Genomic DNA, 16,453 nt, shown 5'->3' on the forward strand with positions numbered 1-16,453 from the left:
ACAACGTGCAAAGCAGAGGGCACCGCAGGCAGCCCAGGCCTTCTCTCTCCTGATCTGCCCACGGTGCTGGGCCTTGCCCCACCTGCCTTGGGAATCCGTTCAGTGTTCTTAGGAACGATTTGCACATTTCACCAAGCTTAGTAGAAAACACAGAGGGCAGGTGCGATGCCCCCTCCTCCATCTCCAACAGCAGAGACGAGTCACCACATCTGTTTTCAGGGGCTGAGGCAGAAGGCTCCAGGCAAAGGTCTTTCATTCACCTGAATATGGCATTCACCACTACCCAAGCCATTCCGTTTAAAGTTTACCTCAAAATCTCCTCCCAGGGCTCCCAGAGAAAGGGGTGTGATTCATATCAGAGTGAGGGCGAGAGAGACGACACCTACCTTAGGACCTTGGCTGTGAGCAACTTCCCTTCGGGGAGGTATTTGTTATAAAGGGCTTTCTTGGACGGGCTGTACTGGGAGACATGTGGGTACTGGGCCAAACCCACAACCGAGGGGCCGAGGCTGAAAGGAGAGAAACAAGAGTCCTGTGGTCACAAATGCAACAACAGAATTCCAGCCAGGCCTAGTGACTCCACCTTCACAGGGACCCAAGCTGCGACAAGGATTTATGACAGACATAAGGTCCTGGCATTCGGCAGGACAGAGTGGGCTTTGTAAACTAGAAAAAATGATCAAGCATAATGAAGATATGATTGAGGATATTTTTTACCCCACCTCACAGCACCACAATATGTAAATCACAAGCTGCTAGGAAGAGGAGGAGAAAATAAGGAAACAAGCTGGGCGCGGTGACTCACGCCTGTAATCCTAGCACTCTGGAAGGCTGAGGCGGGTGGATCGCTCGAGGTCAGGAGTTCGAGACCAGCCTGAGCAAGAGCGAGACCCCGTCTCTACTAAAAATAGAAAAAAATTATCTGGCCAACTAAAATATATATATAGAAAAAATTAGCCGGGCATGGTGGCACATGCCTGTAGTCCCAGCTACTCGGGAGGCTGAGGCAGTAGGATCGCTTGAGCCCAGGAGTTTGAGGTTGCTGTGAGCTAGGCTAACGCCACGGCACTCACTCTAGCCCGGCAACAGAGTGAGACTCTGTCTCAAAAAAAAAAAAAAAAGAAAATAAGGAAACATAGTAGCAGAGAAGGCTGCAGTATCTGCTATTGTGGACATTAGGTGATTTCACAGAACATTTACAAACCATGATCAAACACTACATCAGCGAACATTCAAATTTATTTAAAACTGACAATGGAAATGCTATATTCAAAATGCCAAACAAAAACTAATAATTCAAAACTTTTTTAAAAGTATTAAAAAAAACTGGAATTTTTAAAACTCTTAAAAGCTCTCATCATATTCCATCGAAGAGGGAGGCAGTGGACGCCAGGCCACGACAGGCCCAGGGAAAGCACGTGGGTCTGGGTCCAGGCCCTGAGGCACCCCCTTACTCACCCGAGGAGCACGCCGTGTGGCTGGACAGACCTCACGTAGCCCCTCAAGAGCTGCCCTTTCTTAATGTCCTGGATGGAGTTAATCTCCGGATCTTCTATTTTGCTTTTTGTCTCTGGGTTTGTTCTAAAGGAACGAAAGGCACATACACACATCTTCAACCCCCGTTGTCCCACCCTCGCCCCCAAGACACCTGCAATAATCACACTGCATGTGGGAATACACCTCTGGACCCGTCAGTAGGCTGTCACTTTCAGGGCCCAACTCTTATTTCCAAAGTCCTGTCAGGCCAGGGCATGTGCTCATGAGCCAGCTATGCAGAAATAGCGAGTGGTCAATCAAGCCAGAGAGAGGTCAAACCTAAAACTCTGGCGTTACAGACCTCCATTTCTAACCACGGAGCAAACTGACCTCAGGCCGATCCCCTTCATGCTCTACTCACCCCCACTATGAGAACCCCGGTGGTCCCTCGGCAGGACCACCATCTTGTAACCCTGGACACTCACATTCGGATGTCTGAACCTTTCCCTGAGAAACAAGAGCCTGTGTAGACAGGGTTCTTTTAGCAATCTGAATGTTCCCAGCTTTCTGGATAGAAGAGGCTCAGGGTGCAAAGGGACAACAGAGGAGAAAGGTGGGACGCCTAAAATTCTGTCAGACAGATGCAGCCGCCCTCAGGCCTCTGGGAGGTCCTCCTCCCTTCCTAGTCCCAACACAGACACGCACCTGGATGATCGCAGTGACAAAGTCAATACCTCCTCTGCGGTGGACAGGACGTAACATCTGGAATGAGGGCAAAGGAGGAGACATAAGACCTTGGTAGTGTTTCCTCATTGTGTTGAGAACCTGCTGAGGGACTCTGGACAAGTTGTGTCACCTCTGTGGGCCTCAGTTTACTAGTCTGTCAAGTAAAAATAACACTGCCTACTCTTTTTACCCAAGAAAGGTGCTGGGAGAAGAATACAAAAAGAGACACAAAAGCCCTTTGGAAGGCTCAGAGAGCCACGTAGTGTGTACTAAACAGACAAGACCAGCCAGCCCTATGGTAGGTGATGAGAATGTCTGCTCTCAGCAGGGAGACAGACTAACCACAGGAAGCCACAATGGAGGGATAACCTGGGTATTACCGAAAACAGACACACAACAGTTCAGACGAGGTAGATCAGTGAGGCCTGAGCAGAGAGAGGCTTTAAGGAGAAAAAGGAAGGTTGATTCTTTTGTTGCCTTTTTAAATTTAACTCATCTAAAATGGCAATTAGTAGCCAAAAACCATAATTTAAAAGTGCAGAACCTTAGAGATAGAAAAGATCTCAGCAACAATACAGCCCACATTTTTCCCAGGACAGATGCTTGCCCTTGATTACATGGTATCACAGCCCTCAGAGCTGGACAGGACCTCAAGGGATCATCTACCTTTAGGCAAGTAAATTTCTTTCTTTTTTAAGAGACAGGAGGGTCACAGCCCAGTGCAGTGGCTCACACCTGTAATCCTAGCACTCTGGGAGGCCAAGATGGGAGGACTGCTTGAGGCAAGGAGTTTGAGAACAGCCTAAGCAAAGAGCGAGACTCCATCTCTACCAAAAATAGAAAACATTAGCTGGGCACAGTGGCAGGCACCTGTAGTCTCAGCTACTCCAGAGGCTGAGGCAGGAGGATTGCTTGAGCCCAGGAGTTTGAGGTTGCTGTGAGCTAGGCTGATGCCATGAATCTCTAGCCCAGGCAACAAAGCAAGACTCTGTCTCAGAAAACAAACAAACAAACAAACAACAACAACAAAAAACACGTAATGGAATACTAAACAAATATTAAAAATAAGGCAAAAGAACAAAATAGATTTAGATATATTACCATGGAAAAGGAAAAGTCTACGATGAACTGCTATGAGAAAAAAGTAAGTTGCAGAACAGTGTATAAAATGAAATTCTAGGCCAGGCATAGTGGCTCACGCCTGTAATCCTAACACTCTCTTGGTGGCTGAGGCTGGAGAATCACTAAGGTCAGGAGTTCGAGACCAACCTGAGCAAGAGCAAGACACCGTCTCTACAAAAAAATAGAAAAATTAGCCAGGCACGGTGGCTAATTTTCTATAGGTGGTGAGCGCCTGTAGTCCCAGCTACTCCAGAGGCTGAGGCAGGAGGATCACTTGTGCCCAAGAGTTTGAGACTGCAGTGAGCTATGATATTGCCACTGTACTCTACCCAGGGTGACAGAGTGAGACTGTCTCAAAAAAAAAAAAAAAATTCTATTATTACATAAAGAAAAATTATGCATATATATGTATATGTAGATTACACATATATATGTTAAAGTCTGGAAAGATAGAAACCAAAATAAAAAATGGTGAAAAATGTTAGAGAAAGAAAGAGGTGATAGAAATTTTCATTTTCTATTTCATATACTTGTTTTTTCTGGTACAAAGTCATTCATTATATCTATAATTTTTAAAACACCCACCAATTCCACAGATAGGTGAAAAGAAGAGAACATGGCTTACCTGACAACCTTCTGGGGGACGAAGTCTTCCAGGGTTGTCTCAGAGTAGGAGTCACTCACATGAAATATACTGACGCTTCCTATCTTCCCAAAGGGGAAGGACACAGTCAGCCCCTCGTTGGGCGTCACCTTGGCCACTCGGCCCATGGCCACTTCCCCTTTCTCAAGCTTGTGAGAACCTGGGAGAAGAACAGACCTGATTCAGGGAAGAGGAAATGACCCAAGACAGGGGCCGGAATCCTGGCTAAGCACAGGCTGGGGAAGGTGCAGGCTACCCAGGCTCGAGCTGCCCAGGCTGAGTGGACCAGAATGGTCATGAAGACTCAGACCACCATGCCATCCAGCCAAGAATCCCAGGGACATGTGGTGGACAACCCTTGCTGAGGGACTCGAGAAAAACCACCACGTAGGTGAAGGTGACTCGGGCAGTGGCAAAGTAAGACAGGCCAGAACAAAGCCCCAGGAGAAAAACTGTTCCAAGAAGCTCCCACACACCAGGCTTTCTGAGGATTCCAGTACTGAGAGCATCCTTCAACCTGGGCAAAAACTGAAGACCCCTTCCCACCCCTTCCCTTCCCTGACCAGGCACCGTTTCACGCCCACACCTATGAGCGAGAGACATAAGAAGGCCTTGGAGGAATCCGGGCCAACCACGGTGGCCCTCAGGGCCTGGCCAATCTGGAACTTCTTATCTGGATGTTTTAGAACCTGGAAGGATAAGAAAATTCCTCTGATGCTTGAAGAAAGGGCTGTCATTTGTCCAAAACCATACCAAGTATTTCCCAAACCAAACCCTAAACAAGCACGAGGTTCCTTATACCCACTGTGAACCCACACACACCAGACACTGAGACCCAGACACTCAGGGAGCCTGGGTCTCCTATCCAGGGATCTCAGGGACACTGACCTTGAAGCTAAGAGACGTGAGCAACAAGGGAATTCGCCCCCGGATGTCTGGGGCAATCTCCACCTCAAGCCATTTCTTCACCACATTGTACTGGGAGAAAAAGAGGAGAAACGGAGTAGGGCAAATATAAGCATCCCTTCTTGTCCCTAAATTAAATGTAGACTTTCCTAAAACCACAAGGCAGAAAGGGCTCTAATCCCACATTTTTCCAAGGGACAGGAATCCACCCCTACATCCCACTCCCCCTGCCCAAACTCCACTTCTCACCAGCTTCACTCGGAGTCTAGCTCAGAGCCTTCACCTGCCTAGCAGAACATGCATCTTTCTCAGGGTCTCCGCTGCCCAGGAGCAAAAGAGACCTCAGAGACGTCCTTCAGCAGGAGGACCAGTCCCACAGATGTCAGCTGCCTCCTCTAAGTTCAGCCGTGGACAGTGATTATTAACCATCTCCAGGGGACATTTTCTTTCTAAACCAATTTGGATTTTGATCCTTCGGTATGTATGCAGTGTCCTGCCCTAAATACACACCCCACTTTTCAAGAAGTCAGTTCAACAAAACATTTATCAAGCAGCTGCCATGCCCATGGCATTAGAGTGATAAATAAAAGCAAGGCCCTACCTTTAAGATCACAGTCTACAAGCAGTAAGTCAAATCAGTATGCAAAGAACTCAAGCAGCAAGCAACATGTAGGAAGAACAACAGGCTACAGGAGTATACAGGAAAAACAGGAATGAGGGACGGTTATCTATGTTGAACCTTGAAGGGCAGCAGGCAACAGGAGTAGAGAGTACTCCAGGTATAGAAACCAGCATGAATAAAGATAGGAAGGGAAAAAGAGAGGAGGTTTTCAGAATGTCTGGCACATAAGGTGCACAAAGTCAGATTATGAAGTGTCCTATCCGTCACTCTAACGCATCTGAGGCTTATGAATGTCTACAGACAGGTAACTAAAGGGATCAAGTGTCAGTGACATGCTCAGAAAGATGCTCAAGGAAGAGGAATGTGGTAACAATGAAGAGGTGTTATCCTTCAAGGTCAAACTGAATCCAACTTCCTCTTTGATACGGTCCAACTGGTACAGGTCACACAGATCTCCTCCCTTTTTGAACTCCTGTTCCACTTGGGGTTAAAACATAATCTGGCACCCAACTACTTTTTCGTTTTGCACTGCACCTAAACTTTATAAAAGACAAAAGTATAAAATCCAGTTCTGCATTTACATTTTAAATCTTGCCCGATATTTGTTTACATTTGTACAGTTAATCTACCAACATTATGAATTGCGAGCTGCTTGCTAATTGTTCTGTAAGCCATATTTTAGCTCCCTAATTAGACCAGAAGTTTTCTAGTGGCAAAGGCCACGTATTATCTCCCACAAACCCAACATGGTAGCAAACACAGACTCAAATGCTCAGTGCTAATGGCCTTTATCTCCAGTTTCAGCCCCTTTTCTTCTGAAAGAAGGATGGCATCCCATTGTAGGGCAGCCACTACTCACCTTCTTTAAGAAGCAAGTCACGGTCTGACCGGCCTGGTACTGTTTAATCTTCTCCACAGGGCTAACAGAATGAGAGTTAAGAGCAGTGTGGCCATCCTCCAGCTCACTGTTTGCAGAAAGGCAATGGAAAGAGTAAATCAACCTCTGGATAAGCCTTTGAGTTTGAAACCATCTCCCCCAAGTGGCCATGCATTGACCATACAGGATTCTCCTACTCAGTCACCCTCCAATGCCTTATCTCTCTCCTTAGAGGAGACTGTTTGCAATACTGGCCTGGGGGCTAATCTTTTCCATTTCATTCATTCACTTAGGTATGAAAAAACTAAAATAGATGGCCCGCTATAATCTTTATAAACTTAGGAAACAAAATTATTTTACTTCTTTCCTAATCCTTTAGCTACTGCTTTAGTTTGCAGAACTGCTTTCACAAATAATCTCTCACTGATTTTGACAACAATCTTATGTGAATCAGGCAAGGTAGATGTTATAAAATCTGTTTTATGCCTTTGAACCAGGAGTTGAAGTCAGGGCTTCTGACTCAAAAATCCAGGGGGCTCTGTCTCCTATGTTACTCTTCCATTATCACTGCCTTAATTCTCTTTTTCTTCTTAGAAAAGCAACAAGGGCATATAGTGTGAAAATTATCAACCCACAAATCACTTTAAGGGAATCACAAAACTGCTACCCCTACTTACCAATTCAAATAATTTCTAAAACAAAATGAACCAAAACTTATCAATAAAATGGTATATGTTAGTAAAATTGTAAAATACAATAGTAAGTGCTGGTAAATGTAGAAAATGGGAACTTTCCTATACTAGTAAAGTAGAAAATTTTACATATATCCTATGACCCAGTAATTCCACCCTAGAGAAATCCTAGCCCATATGCACAATGAAACAAGTTCAAGGTTGTTCACTGTGCCATTATTTATAAAGGAAAAATTGGAAACAGGCCCAAATGGCCTCCAGCAGTCTGACAACATAGCTAGTTTGACACATTCACAAGATGGATTACTATTAATATTTTAACTGTAGACACAAAAATAAATAGAAACAAAACAAAATTTTGAATAGAAAAAGCACACTGTAAAATATTAGGTACAATGAACCATTTATATAAATTTTTAAAACTACACAAAATATTTGTAGATATAGACACTGCAGGAATCTTGATTATAAAAAATAAAAAACCACATGCATAGGATTTCTATGTGCCTGGCACTGTAACACACCACTAACATATATTATCTCTAGTGCTTATACAGTTAGGATGAAGAAATTTATTCACTCAATAGCTGACACAAGAACAGCTCTCCTTTCTGGACACAATGGGCTGAATTGTGGTTTCCCCTCCACACACAGACATTCATATGTTGAAGCCCTAACCCCTAATAACTCAAAATATGCCTGTATTTGGAGACAGGGTCTTTAAAGAGCTAATTAAGTTCAGATGAGATTATGGAAGTTCTTCAAAAAATTAAAAATAGAACTAGCACATGATTCAGCAATCTCACTTATAGGTGTATACTCAAAAGAACTGAAATTAGGATCACAAAGAGATTTTTGCACACCCATGTTCAATGCAGCACTATTCACAATAGCCAAGAGGCAAAAGCAACTAAAATGTCCATTGGCAGAAGAGTAAACAAAATGCAGTATATACACACAATATAATATTATTCAGCCTTGAAAAGGAAGGAAATTTTGACACATGCTACAATATGTATGAACCCTAAAGACATTATACTAAGCAAAATAAAACCAGTTAAAAAAGGACAAATACTATATGATTCCATTTATATGACATACTCAGAGTAATCAAATTCATAGACACTGAAAGCAGAATGGTGGCTGCCAGGGGTGGGGGGGAAGGGGAAACAGGGAGTTGATATTCAATGGATATAGAGTTTCAGTCATGCAAAATGAAAAAGTTCTAGAGAGCTGTTGTACAATACGCACTTAGTTAAGAAAACTGTAATGCACACCTGAAAATTGTTAACAGGGTACATGTATGTCATGTGTTTTTACCACAATAAAAAAAGAAGAGATTAGAACATGGACACACAAAAGGAAGACCATGTGAAGACACAGGGAGAAGACAGCTATCTATAAGCCAAGGAGAGGTCTCAGAAGAAATAAACCCCGCTGACACCTTGATCTCAGACTTCTAGCCTCTAAAATTATGAGAAAATAAATTTCTGTTGTTTAAGCCAAAACACACATACACACACACACACACACACACACACACACACACACCCGGGTATGTGTTATCCTTGTCTCTTTTCTCAAAATGATTTTTGGGAAATTGCCTTTCCAAAAAAAGCTATACCCACCCCACCCAAAAAAAAGAAGGGTCAGCATTACTGAATTAGAGCTATGAGAAAACTCACTGACTAGCAGAAAACTCCAGAGATGTCTTTTAAGACTCTTGAACTGTCTTGTTCTCTTTCCTCCTGGTCCTCACACCATAGTCTCACAAGACAGGAGGGTGGACCAACAATAGTGGTGTTAATGAGAGGTTCTTAGCACTCTGATGATCAAAAGCCATTTAGGATTGCAGTGGGTCTTCCCACAGAGTTCACTGACTCATCCCTTATTCATTAATTTAATATATTTATCCTTAGTGTGAATAAACTATGTGACCTCAACCCTAAGGGTTTAATTAAAACAAGACATCACATGTCAAAGGTGAAGATACTACAGACTACAACCATTAATATGATGAGGTCTCTTCATTTTCACAACAAAGACTGGAGAGGAACATAATCAAAACCTACAAAAGTAAGGAAACCACAGAGTAAACAAATAGAAATGTGGGTCATCCACCAAATTTCATTATTCTGAAACTAAAGGGCTTACTCTGAAGTTCCAAAAGTGTTGTTAGCATCTGAAACTCAATGGCACAGGAGTATTTCCCTATCTCAGACATAAGTTTTCTCAGAAACATTATACTTCTACCTGATCCCTTCAGGATGCTGACCAAACCTTACCCTCTGGAAGTTACTTTGGAGGTCCTTCTATAAACATCGCTAGGTGCATAAGACTTACAAACTGGATGGATCCCAGGGCTGACCTTGCAGAGCCTGTCTTACAGTCATGCATGTCTAGCTTCATTCATTAAAGGTCTATCAGTTCTGAGAGGTTGGGTTCTTTTATGAAAGAAGCAGAAGCAGACAGGCCCATGGATCAAAAAAATGCTGAAGATCCTCTGAAAAGATGATGCCAGACAAATTGGATCCACCACTACATGGAACTCCTAGTTCCCCTCTCCCCAGAATCTCTCATGGAACACCCTTCTTTGCAAAATCTACCAGATCATGACCTGAAATTCCAGCTCATCTTCTAGTCAACAAGCAGTAGTCCACATTGAAAGAACAGGTATTCTTGGCTACATGTTTATTCAGGGAATAAACCGAAAAGAAAATTGGCTTGAGAGCAGAAATATCTCTTATCGTCACATGCTGACAAAGGGAACTGCAATCAGCCTTTAAATTGATACTTAAACCCTGTATACAGCTTTTACATTAATTTTCATACAATCCCACTAGCCCTAGGAGAGCCAAATAGCCCAACCAGAGAAATACGATAACTTGGACAGAGAGAGACAAATTAAGGTCTAACACTGGCAGAATCACGATTAGAACTCAGGACTCCTGATTCCAAAGCCCAGGGCTCTCTCCCTGGGACTGTGCTGCTGCTACTGTCCCCTCACCTTGGCCGAACACTCAGCTCTGGAATGGTTCGAAGAAATCTGGGGTGACTAATTGGAAGAAACCTGGAGAAATAAATAAGTCAAATCATTTCCTTTATTCTCTGTACCACAGTAATCTGGAGATCAGGATCTCTCTCTACTCGACCCCAAACCAAGCTTACAAAACCACCCTGCTGTAGGTTGCACCGCCATTGATGGGAGATGTGTCAGGCCAAGGGTTTCCAGTCTCATCCTTGGCAGTAAACAAGGAGCTGGCTCCTCTGACCTTTTAGGATTGCCAGATCAAACCCAGAAAAGAGTTTTCCCTACAGACTGTATTCCAACTCTTTCATCCTAAAAATGAGGAAACTGAGGTCTAGAGAGGATAAATGACTTACTGAAGATCCCATAGTTAGCCACTGAAATTAGAATGCAAATTATTGGCCAGACTTTGAACTCGTTTTCTGCTGTTCTTGTTGTAGCAAGAATTTCTGCCACAATAACACATGTGGTAACTAGATCTAGAGTAAATGAGTATAATTAAGGTGTGAAGTACAGAATGAATTATAACTGCTGATATATACTACTCAACAAATATGAGGCAGGCAACCTGCTAGGCACATAACATACTACATGTTCTCTCTTTTAGCCTTCGCAATGGCCCTATAAGGTAGTCACTACCATTACTCTCACTTTACAAATTAAGAAAATAAAATTCATAGAGTTCAGTAGTGACTATATATAGCACATAGTCACAGTCAATCTGGAATTCAAACCCAGGTCTGACTATAAACCCATGCTCTTAACTACATTATGTTCCATGTGTAGTGGAAAATCATGCAAAAGGATCCTTTGGTGAATGCTTTTTGTTAACTAAAAGAGAATATGACTGACAAGCAACTTTTTGGAACCCACCTACCTTCTACTCCTCCTCCCAAAATTACGACAATCTCCCCCCAAAGCCAGCCCATCCCACAAAGCCTCCATACTTGTATGTCTTCATTTCTCGCCCACCAATCACTCGGGCAGTGACTGTCTTTCCAACTTTCAGCTTGGCTGTAGGAGAGGTGCCCTCTGGAACATCATCTAGAATGTGGGAGGCATGGATGCAGCCAATGACGCCATCTTCCAGAGTCACAACCACATGGGTGGGCTTAATGGACTTCACAGTCCCTGTGACCATGTCCCCGATAGACAGAGTATGCTTCTTCACAGTCCCGACAGCCAGAGCTGGATCCAATTCCTCATCCTCGTCAACTGTCTCAGAGTCCTTCCGGGTCTGTCTCATGGTCCTCTTAGCAGCTGGCCCCTCAACAGCCAGAAGAAGACCAGTCACTCCTGGTTCTGTGGTCTTGAGGGTTAGGGAAACACCCTGTCCCACGTGCAACTTCTCTGAGTCAAAGCGGAAGGTGTCGTTGAGGTGAGAGGTCAGGGAGAAAGCTGCCAGGTGGCCAGTCTCTACCAAGGAGGCAACAGCAAAGGACTCCTCCAAGTGCTGCACAATCGCCTGGTGTTCACTATCTTTCTTCAGCTAGAAAAGAGAGAAAACTATTTGTTTCTCTTACAGAACGTGGTCACTCATTCCTGGCCCCACTGGGCAGGGTGGGACTGGTGAAACCCTCTGGAGTCCAGGGTACCCGAGGCTTGTCTGAGCTGGAACAGACAAGCCTTCACTCTCTGGACCTAACTTTCCTCCCCTGTATGCAAAACTCATGGGGGCTCATCAGCATCCGTTTCTGTTTCATTCTGAATTCAAATTCCTAGGCTGTATCCTAGAACTGTGAATCTGAATTTAAAAAGTTATTCAGGTGATTGTGATGCACAACCAGGCGACCTCTAACAGCTCTCCAGCTTATGAACACTGTGGTTCCTGACACTGAGTCTCATAGCCAGGCCTCCCTTCCCCAATTTAATCACCCCTTCAACCATTCAATGAATAGAGTCAATACTGAGAGCTTATTGTGCGCCAGGCACCAAGCCTTTCTTTCCTCAAAATCCAAATCGTGCTCATGCTCTTATACACCCAACCTTCACTTAGATGATCAAATGGTACAGTCCTGCTAAAAAACTGAGTGAGGGGTTAGTATTGCTTTCTATTCTCTCTTAAAGTCTTAAGATTCTAAGAGACTAGAGATTAAGGATTCTATCTACACTGTACCATACTCTATGCAATCAGGTGTTTAATAAGTACCTTAAACAATGACCAAATATATCCATCACACAGAGAAAAATACTAATTTTGATATTTCCCTCAAACCCATTCTTACATCACACAAACGTGTACAGGAGGCAAGGCAGGAGAGGGTGTGGAGGGCCTGGAGGTCCAAACTGCCCACAGACAATTTGGTTCGTATGATGTTTTTTAAAAAACAAATTAGTTTCTAAAATTTTCAACATTTATTTCAAATAAAAATTCAAACTCTGCCTTCTCTTAAAAATCAAAGACTCAGCAACACTAGACCCAGATATTCCCACCTGACAATAACCAGATGGATCTGAACAGTCTGCCCCAAGCCAGCTGGGCATCCATTCGCCTGTGTGTCAGATTCCAGGTCTTGTCACTCCCCACCTACACAGCCAACCTCACTGCTTTACGACACTTGCTTGGCCCAACGATAGGGTGACCATATAATTTATCACTTGAACCAGAATGAAAGTCAGTGCTATTAACCATACCGGAACAAGAGGTCAAAACTGGGAATGTCCTGGATTTGTCCAGGCAGATGGTCACCCTAGCTAAGGCATCTGAACTAGAACCTTTGAGCTGAGAGCATGGGATGGAAGGGGTGTGTCACGTGACTCCATGGAAATGGAAGTCAGGAGCAAGCTTACCTTTTTAGCTTTTCTATTCACCAAGTCCTGGTGAAGGGAAACAAGGACTTCCAACTTCAACATATCAACATTTAAGATCACAACCTTCTTTTTCTGCCCAGATTCCACCTCCTGCCCTGCAACACAGAACCAGTGTGATCATCCTCCTGGAACAGGGTGAAGGAAGAACAGCATCTTTTTGCATGCAGGTGTCACCCCTTAGACTCAAGAAAAGAAAAATGACACATGTCCTAGGTCTGTATAGGCCACAGTTAGGGAACCCAAGGGTCTATCTCCCACAGTTCATGATATATTAAGGTAGAAATCTAGGTTTACCCAATGATAACAATTAAAGGATTCATACCTAAACTTTCTGCCCTGTGCTGTCAATTGCCTTGATTTGCACTCACACAAGATAGGCACACCAAAAATTTCTACTGAATCAACTCATCCACCCTATGTATTTGGAAATTCTGTATCTAGGGGAGGCAGCAACAGGAAAGGGTCTCCCCTACGAACCACAACAGCCAAGGCAGAGCACTCACCTGCCCGATGATATTTGCTGGCTCTCAGGACCAAGCCAGGCACTGGGCCCCCGCTGAACAACACAGAGCCATCTTCCAACACCTCCTGCACCACTAGGTCAAGGACCATTCCTGCCGTCATCTCAGCCAGCGTCTGGATCAACACAGAGTCTACCAGAGAACAAAGGAAACAGGGACTACTACCACGAAACATTTTCCCCTGGAAGTATGCTGTCACCACGGAGCACAGTGGAGCACTGCAACCACTGACGAGGTAAAACCACTTTTTGCAAAAGCGTCCGGTATCCATGAAAACCCTTGTCACAGGCAGAGAGACTTATGCCGTTTGCTAATCCCACCTCACCATAATTCATGAACATAGACAAGAAATACCAGGAACACAGGCTTTCCTTTGGTTTCTGAATTTTCATTCTACCCTCTCAAGCCTGGTATGCCCAAATTCCATTAGGCTTCCAACAATCCCACACAATGGTTCAAAGTCTAAAACAGATGGAATATTAATAATAACCCCTCATGGAGTCTAGCAGGTCCCTGTTCCATTTCATCATCCACTATATAGCAGTGAATAAAGGAATGAAAAGTGAAGAGGTGATGAATTCACAGCAAACGTAAACATGAGGCCACAGAACTAAGGGAAATTTTGATTCTGGACTGGCAGGGGGGACAAGGGGACTTCTGGGATTCTTGTAATGACCTTTATCTTAAAGGGCTGTTAGCTTTATAAACGCCTACTGAGCTGTACACTTCATGATTGTGCACTTTATGCAGGTCATACCTCCATTAAAAAAAAAGATTACTAAATTGTTTTCTGAGAAGCCCAGCAACTCACCCCAGCAACAGGTGTAATTTACAATGCACACCCTCCCACCCGGTCCCCCTCCAGCAGGGCCCTGAGGCCCCCACCTCGGTTGCGCATGAGGCTGCGCACGCCCTGCAGCTCCTCCAGGCACTGGCTCAGGAGGAGGAGGCTGGCGGTGGCCAAGTCCCCCAGAGCGCAGTCCGATAGCCGCAGCGACAGCAGCATCCGCTGCTTCTCCTCATCCACGTTGGTCACCTTTGCAACGACCGTCTGCCCCTCGACAAAGTGGTCACTTGTGGAGGTCACAAACTTGTCACTCATGATCTGAAGAGAAGAGCAGACAAAAAACAGGGAAAGGAGAGAGAACCTGCTTACTATGCCCAGAAAGGGGTGTGAGGTGGGAGAAAACGGGACCCAGAAAGTTCACCCCACCTCTGAGCACAGCTCTACTCTCCTTCCATAAAAACAGAGGAGAGGCCCTGGCTGCCCAGTCCGGCCCTCCAAGAGAGCACTCAGCCAAGAAGGCACATTACTGGCAAGCCAGAGGGACACCAGGGCTGTCCCTGTCTCTAATATTCAATGCCAACCCTCTGTCTTCACTATGCAGGTTTCTGGGGTCCTCTCCTCTGCTCCCACTTTAAAAATTTTTCTGGCAGGGGTTACCAATGGTATCTCCCAGGCAAAACATCAGGGAGACAGGCCTATGGAAAGGAAGAAATATTTACGAATGCTCTATGGCAAGAATTAGCTATATGCCATCTGCTCAGCACCATTTTATGTGACTTTTGTGCGTCTCCTCTGCCCCAGGTCTCAGTTTGTTCAGCAGGGGGTTCCACCATGGGACTGCCGAGATCTTTTCCCGTGCAACTCGATATCACGGGGAGAGGGGATGACAATTTCCAGGATATTCCGGTAACTTAACACCTCAAAAACCTCAAAAAGCTGCAAAACCTTTACCCAGCTGCTCAGGAAAATCAATTCCTATGTGTAAACATGCTTAGAGTATAAAAACAAGTCCAGTCATCCTCACACTGGAGACTGAAGTCTTCAGCCTGCCCAGTGCTGTGGTGTGGAGCAGGAAAGGGGCCCTTTCTCCAAGGGGTCACACAGCGGGGCAGGAGGAGCACGGGCTGAAGCTCAGCTCCACTCACCGCCCACCAGGTGCCTTTATGTCATGCTCACCATCAAGTGGCATCCCCAAAAATCCTTCGAAGGTGTGAAGTATCCTGCTCCTTCCCACCCACCTTCAGGTTCCACAACCCTGTAGGGTCTCTTCAAAAGCCCTTGTGCACGAAGCTGAACTTACGGCTTTGGGGGCCAGTCCACTGAGACCCGAGGGGAACTGGATGAACACACCATAGTCCTTGATGCTCTTCACAAAACCAATGAGCAGCATTCCAGGGTGGATTTCTGAGAAGTTCTTAGGGTCCTGGCCACCTTCTATTGTGGAGACCAAAGCTGGCTTCCTGCAAAGAAGCTAGTGGTACTCTGTCAAGGAATGTTCTAGAAAGAGGCCAGGCCTAGTGGGTCATGCCTGTGACCCCAGCACTTTGGGAGGCTGAGGCAGGAGATCACTTGAAGCCAGGAGTTTGAGACCATCCTGGGCAACACAGTAAGACCACATCTCTAACAAAACAATTAGCCAAACATGGTGGTGCACACTTTGAGCCACTACACTCTAGCCCAGGTGACGAAGCAAGACCCTATCTCACAAAAAAACAGAAACAAAAACAAAAAAAACGTGGGGGAGAATGTTCCAGAAAAGGCAGATGAAACGTCCACCTCTCCCATCTCCTTTCTCCACAGAGAAAGACAGACAGGACTGCAGGCTGCCCCGTGGCCACTGCAGTGATTCTCTTAAGTGTGCAGACTAACTGTAGCGGTACCACCCCAGACCTACTGAATCAGAAACTCGGGGGTGGGCCCAGCCGTCTGTGCTTCAGCAAGTCCTCCGGGTGACTCTCATGCACGCTAAAGTTTGAGAACCCTTGTTTTATTCCCTTCCTGGTTAACTCATCTCCAGATTACTGGAGGGGACCAAAGAGGAAACGCTTATCCCCATGGTTTGGCAGCAGGATCAGCCATGGTACAGTCCTCCACTGCCCCTACCTCCACGCCAACAAACCCTGTTTTCCCACCTCTGCCCATTTCACTCTAAGGAAATTTTATTTCACATTCCATGAGAAGGGGCAGTGTCCTCCACCTATGCACACACACAAAGACCAAAGGGAGTATTTCTGAGCTCCAT

The 16,453-nt window shown here is 45.0% G+C and overlaps 1 protein-coding gene across 2 annotated transcripts in view; it reads right to left on the bottom strand.

Annotated features, from left to right (window-relative positions):
- The window catches only part of PDCD11 (programmed cell death 11), a 37,731-nt gene that overhangs the window by 5,741 nt on the left and 15,537 nt on the right, over positions 1-16,453 (bottom strand). For both annotated transcript variants that reach the window (XM_045568474.1, XM_045568473.1), the window contains exons 16-28: positions 15,512-15,682; positions 14,310-14,529; positions 13,407-13,556; positions 12,883-12,998; positions 11,040-11,581; positions 10,072-10,134; positions 6,355-6,460; positions 4,856-4,945; positions 4,554-4,656; positions 3,950-4,127; positions 2,182-2,238; positions 1,459-1,581; positions 387-509 (exon numbers count right to left, since the gene is read on the bottom strand). In XM_045568474.1, coding sequence (XP_045424430.1) covers positions 387-509; positions 1,459-1,581; positions 2,182-2,238; positions 3,950-4,127; positions 4,554-4,656; positions 4,856-4,945; positions 6,355-6,460; positions 10,072-10,134; positions 11,040-11,581; positions 12,883-12,998; positions 13,407-13,556; positions 14,310-14,529; positions 15,512-15,682 — 2,042 coding nt within the window. The remainder of the gene's footprint in view (positions 1-386; positions 510-1,458; positions 1,582-2,181; positions 2,239-3,949; positions 4,128-4,553; positions 4,657-4,855; positions 4,946-6,354; positions 6,461-10,071; positions 10,135-11,039; positions 11,582-12,882; positions 12,999-13,406; positions 13,557-14,309; positions 14,530-15,511; positions 15,683-16,453) is intronic.

Source organism: Lemur catta, chromosome 14 (assembly GCF_020740605.2).
Source record: "Lemur catta isolate mLemCat1 chromosome 14, mLemCat1.pri, whole genome shotgun sequence".
NCBI classification, from domain to species: domain Eukaryota; kingdom Metazoa; phylum Chordata; class Mammalia; order Primates; family Lemuridae; genus Lemur; species Lemur catta.